Genomic DNA, 5264 nt, shown 5'->3' on the forward strand with positions numbered 1-5264 from the left:
GGAAAAAAAAAAAAAAAAAAGAAAGAAAAAAAAAGAAAGGAAAAAAAAAGAAGAAAAAAAAAAGAAGAAGAAAAAAGAGTGATTTCTTAAGGAAGGTTTCTTGCTCGGAAGCGGCTCTTGGAACAAACTGTTACCTAAATCCTCCTCCTTTTGGAGTATGCCAGCGAGCAAACACACGCACACACACACACACACGAGCGAGCAAGCAAACAAGGAAAAGGTCTCACCTAACACTGTGGGAATTTCTAATTCTCTCTACTCCAGAGCGCCCGGCTGCAAGGGGCCGGGCGTCCAAGTGTGGCGAGGAGGCGAGTGCCTCGCTGGCCACTAAGGGGACCCGAGGCGAAGCGGGGAGGGGGCGTAGGAGCCTGGCGTGCTTTTTTGGGGGGGGAGGACTAGCGAAGTGACGATCTGTTGCTTCCCCTGAGATGGCTACAAAGAGCGGAGGGCCCGTGCGCGCAGCTTGTCAACTGCGGCGCGGCGTCACGTGGRCAGCACCTCCCTGCTAAGGATGGGGATAGCTCTCCACGTCAGCCTACGTCTCCAAATTTCTTACTTCACGGATCCGCTTCAAAGAGGCAGCTGCGTTAGAGAATCATGTTAAGCTCGGCTAATGCGGAGAGCCCGAGGTAGCCCTAATGATGGATTTTGATGAGCGTGTTCCTTGTTCCTCTAACATGTATTTGCCAAGTTGTACTTACTACGTCTCGGGTCCTGATTTTTCCAGCCTCCCTTCTTTTTTGCCCCAGACCCCGTCTTCTCGCCCTATGACATACTCCTACTCTTCCAACCTACCCCAGGTCCAACCTGTGAGAGAAGTTACCTTCAGGGAATATGCCATTGATCCCTCGAGTAAATGGCACCCCAGGAACAATCTGCCCCACTGCTACTCCGCAGAGGAGATCATGCACAGAGACTGCTTGCCTTCCACCAACACTGCTAGCATGGGCGAGATGTTCGGCAAAAACACAGCTAACGTCTACCACCCCAGCACCAACGTCTCCTCCAATTTCTATAGCACGGTGGGCAGGAACGGGGTCCTGCCGCAGGCTTTCGACCAGTTTTTCGAGACGGCTTATGGCACCACGGAGACGCCGGCCGCGACGGACTATGCGGCGGACAAGAGTGGCGAGAAGGCGCCCGCCGGGGCCACGGCGGCAACTTCAAGTTCGGAGGGCGGCTGCGGCCGGGCGGCGGCGGCGGCGGCGGGCGCCGAGAAGGAGAGGCGGAGGCGGCCGGAGAGCAGCAGCAGCCCCGAGTCATCTTCCGGCAACAATGAGGAGAAATCCGGCAGCTCCAGTACGTATAAAGGCAGCGCCCGAGCGCTTTAGGAAAGGGAGGTTGCGATCTAGCACAGCACCGCTGTTAAATTTTTATATGCTGTTTTATAAGCATATAAGGTTTATGAAGGGCCTTTAGATTTCCCCCAACAAAACTTTGTTATAAAAGGCGAGATCACGTGTTTAGTGCTGAAATTGGCCGTGAAATACCCACCGGGCAATGGATGCCTTAGAAAAAAAAAATCTCTTTTTTTTTTTTTTTTTTTTAATAATAGTAAAAAAGAGCTCTGTGGTCAGCCCTCGAAAATATAATAACGTGCGTTCGGTGCCTGTAAATTCGGCAAAAAGGGGGATCCCGGTTCCTTTGATATCAGTGTAATCCAGTGATTTTATAAAAGCCATGTGTTGCACCAGGAGCCTAGTTAGGAGCTGAATTCAAAGCCATCGCCGTTTTAACGGTCGCACTAGAATAGTGTTTAACAGATAAAGTAGCCGCCTGAACTGTAGCAATATATTAAAAGAAACAAATTAACCTAAAGCTGGCCTTTTTGTCTAAAGGAAGCCATTTTACTAAGGCACTGTGGCAATTACGTGTTGCCTTCTGTCCAACAGTTTGTTACTTACAATTGTTATTCAATCTGTCAAAGTCTGATTTTTTATGTGGGCTTTTTAAAAGGCAAAGCTAGTATACAGCTCGGGGGAAAAAAAATACCTCGACAATGAACTACACCAGAAAAAGGAAGCTTTTAAAGGGAAAGCGGCTATATTTAATGTAAAGAGCTTCTGAACCTTGAAACCTTTTATATTCTGCTTAATGAACTTTAAAATGGTAATGGCTAATCGAGAGGAGAATACCTTGATATCGCGGAGAGCGTGGGCTAAAATCGCAGGCTGAGGGTGAGCGCAGCGACTTAGCAGCGGACTTAGTGGCTTAATTCTCTCTGCTGGCAAGGAATAGCCAGGCGGGCTGGGAGAAAGAGCAGGAAATCCCACGGGTCCGGTGTGGAGGAAGTCAGCGCTGGGGAGCGAGTAGCTTGCGCTGGGCAGCGCGTCCCTTGCGCTCGGCCCCGCGCTGCCTGGACCAGGTGAAGGTAGCGCCGCGGCCTCGCTCGGCCCGCAGTGCGCGGAATCCCCGCGGAGCAGCCACAAAGGATTCGCTAGGGCTCGGGAGCGGCCGCGCGGGCAGCCGCCGTCTCCGCGGTGCTGCGCGGGTTCTGAGCTCCGCGCTGCGCAGCGAGGGGAGCCGGCTCCGGGAGCCCCGGCGGGGCCTGGCCCGCCGCTCCCCGCGGCCTCGGGGCGGGCTCGGGTTGGCGCCCGGCTGGGAACCTGCAGCGCCTGCCGCGGAGAGGAGCGCGCAAAACGCGCATGTTGCGAAGCGGCGCGTTTCGCCCCAATCCTCCTGCTCTGGCGGTCTCCAATACTTCTTTYCCCCCCCCYCCTCTTTTTTCCTTTTTTTTCCCCGCATTTACACCCCCCACCCCTGCTCCACAGGTGGACAACGCACCCGCAAAAAGAGATGCCCCTATACCAAATACCAGATCAGAGAGCTGGAAAGGGAATTCTTCTTCAGTGTCTACATAAACAAAGAGAAACGCCTGCAGCTCTCCCGAATGCTCAATCTGACCGACCGCCAAGTGAAAATATGGTTTCAAAATAGAAGAATGAAAGAAAAAAAAATTAACAGGGACCGATTACAATATTACTCTGCTAATCCACTACTTTAAAACTCATAGCGTTTTTCAAGACGAGATTAAATTCAGATTTCGCCCTTGACAAGGTCAAGCCACGGGGTTACATGGAGGAAGGAGGTGTTTATCTGACGGGACTAGAAGAATCCAAGGTTTTACATAAATGCAAATCTACTCCGGACCTATGATGACTTTTTTTTTATATATATATGTATGTATTTACATATCAACTGGAATCGATTTGATTTTGACACACATGGCATCCATTTGTAACGTGCACGTCACCTCTGGGTGCAAAACCCATACCTCTTCCCGAGCACTGCGGTCACCCTGCTAAATCTCTGGGGAGTCACGAGTGGGGACGGCACCTCCGTGCACACTGACCAGCCGGGGGTCTGTCTGTCTGGCTGCCTGTCCATCCCCCTCGCCGGTTTTGCTGTGGAACATGTGTGCGGAGATTTCCCATGGCGAGCTGACGTAACGAGGACCACTGCAGAATGCAAACTTTGGGGAATAATCTTTTGTCCTTCCTAGAGGAAGATGCCTGCGTTGGAGGCAGTGCTCCCTTAACCATTGGTCTGAAAAGACAAGGAAAGAGGGAGAAGAGAGGTTTAAAGAAGGAAAAATGACATACCTACAAGAGGCCAATCATGAGCAGTTGTAATATGGATGTAGCGATGGATATAATCGTGTTTTCTTGGGGTTAGGGGTGGTGAGGAATGGGTAAAGAGGAGAAAGAGAAGAAAATGAAAAAAAAAACCTTTAATAATTTCAGGTATAAATTTGCCATATATCGTAAAGAAACAATCACAGGAAAAAAAAAAGTAAGGATTTAGGAAATTTTAATTAACTCACATTTTATTTATGACAACTGACTATGTGTTGCCATTTTCTTGGAGACAAATCATATATAAATGCTAAAAATAAAATGGCAAAAAAGAAGTGTGAAATTCAGTGTTTTAAGAGAAACAAATACATAAAGGAAACTAACCTTCTGGCTTCTGGCTCACAAACTTTCTTCAGGAAATACCTGTGGAGAACGACAGTTTGGCAAATACCACACAACACTTAATTGAAACTTGGAGTTGTGCAGTGCACTAACATCGGATCATTAAAATAACTGAATCGCATGTTCTTTAGAAAGTGGCAAGTGAASGAGTTAAATCAGAAGCCAAACAATGTAAATATGGTAATTTTGCTGTTGTCTACTTTAAATGTCACGAGCTCTACTTTGTTGCCCAGTCGACATATGCAAAGAATGGAGAGTTGTTTGGAGTTATTTTAAATATCTATAAATATATATATTTCCCTGCAGGAACCAAAGCGTGAAAAAATGCAATTTAAAAAGAAAAGGGGAAACAAAAGGAAAATATTTAAAATTCTATATCAGTTTACAAAGGATACGGTGTTCTATCGTTTAAGGTAATTTGCTGTTGAGAATATCTGAATGTATATTTCATACACGAATGGTGTTTTGCAAGACTTGTAAATAATAATAATAAAAAGAACCCATGAACTATTTTGTTCAAATGCTTTTTTTCCCCCCATATTTTTTTCCTTTGAGGTTAGAGGGTGTGAGATTTCTTTACATGTGCAACAACGTGGTGATAAGAATATTTTCTGAACAATGAATTTACCAAGTGGATGTAATTTCTTTGACACAGTTCACAAAATGCAGTATCTTTATATGACATCACTGTTTTCAATATGTATCGTCTATATGTATATACAGTTTTCTTTTAATATGCGAAAGTATTTGGTTGCATGTATACAGTGAAACAGCGCACAAGGAAAATAAAAAACAATGGAAACTTTATATTTTTATTCTGGTGCTATGTTACTGCCTATTATTTTACCTGATGTAAGGTTGGCACTCAAAATACTTGATGGCCTTGTTCAGTCTTTGGGGGCTATTTATTACTCCTTTATGAATCTTCGCTTTTTAATGTGGAGAAAACAAGTGAACCCAGCTCGCTCAAGCGTCGCCTTTTCAGCCGGTTACAGGCGGGGGATAAAGAAATGAAGTGTGTTCATAGCTCGCCTAATGCATAGTCCTTTCCTTATCTTTTGTACGATGCAGGCAGGAAAAGCTCTGTTTTTCTGGAGGGTTGCTGTAACATTGCTGTTTGCTTCAGACCACATGTGTCCAAGGTAGCCACTTTAAAATTGCTGGTATTTGAGCTGGAGCATATTTTTATGATGCCACCAGCAAAGCGGAGATATAAGCGAGTTGATGTGTGTGTTTAGTAGCGTGAGAGCCCTAAGAAAATTGCTGTTTTTTGAAAAAAAAAAAAAA

General features: G+C 46.2%; 1 protein-coding gene across 1 annotated transcript; it reads left to right on the forward strand.

Annotated features, from left to right (window-relative positions):
• The first annotated feature begins 605 nt into the window (after window positions 1-605).
• On the forward strand, window positions 606-3293 carry HOXA11 (homeobox A11). Its single transcript, XM_026033364.1, has 2 exons — window positions 606-1299; window positions 2772-3293. Exons 1-2 carry the CDS (start codon window positions 639-641, stop codon window positions 3002-3004), a joined length of 894 nt encoding a protein of 297 aa, XP_025889149.1. The 5' UTR covers window positions 606-638; the 3' UTR covers window positions 3005-3293.
• The last annotated feature ends 1971 nt before the right edge of the window (window positions 3294-5264 follow it).

The sequence above is a fragment of the Nothoprocta perdicaria genome, unplaced genomic scaffold (assembly GCF_003342845.1).
Source record: "Nothoprocta perdicaria isolate Ctin4 unplaced genomic scaffold, notPer1 scaffold_128, whole genome shotgun sequence".
Classification (NCBI taxonomy): domain Eukaryota; kingdom Metazoa; phylum Chordata; class Aves; order Tinamiformes; family Tinamidae; genus Nothoprocta; species Nothoprocta perdicaria.

What these genes read in the sequence shown, in the direction of transcription:
- HOXA11 (XM_026033364.1), top strand. Translation starts at nt 639, where the DNA reads ATGATGGATTTTGATGAGCGTGTTCCTTGTTCCTCTAACATGTATTTG. An exon ending in GGAGAAATCCGGCAGCTCCA is followed by an intron (nt 1,300 to 2,771) that starts GTACGTATAAAG and finishes CCTGCTCCACAG; the next exon opens with GTGGACAACGCACCCGCAAA.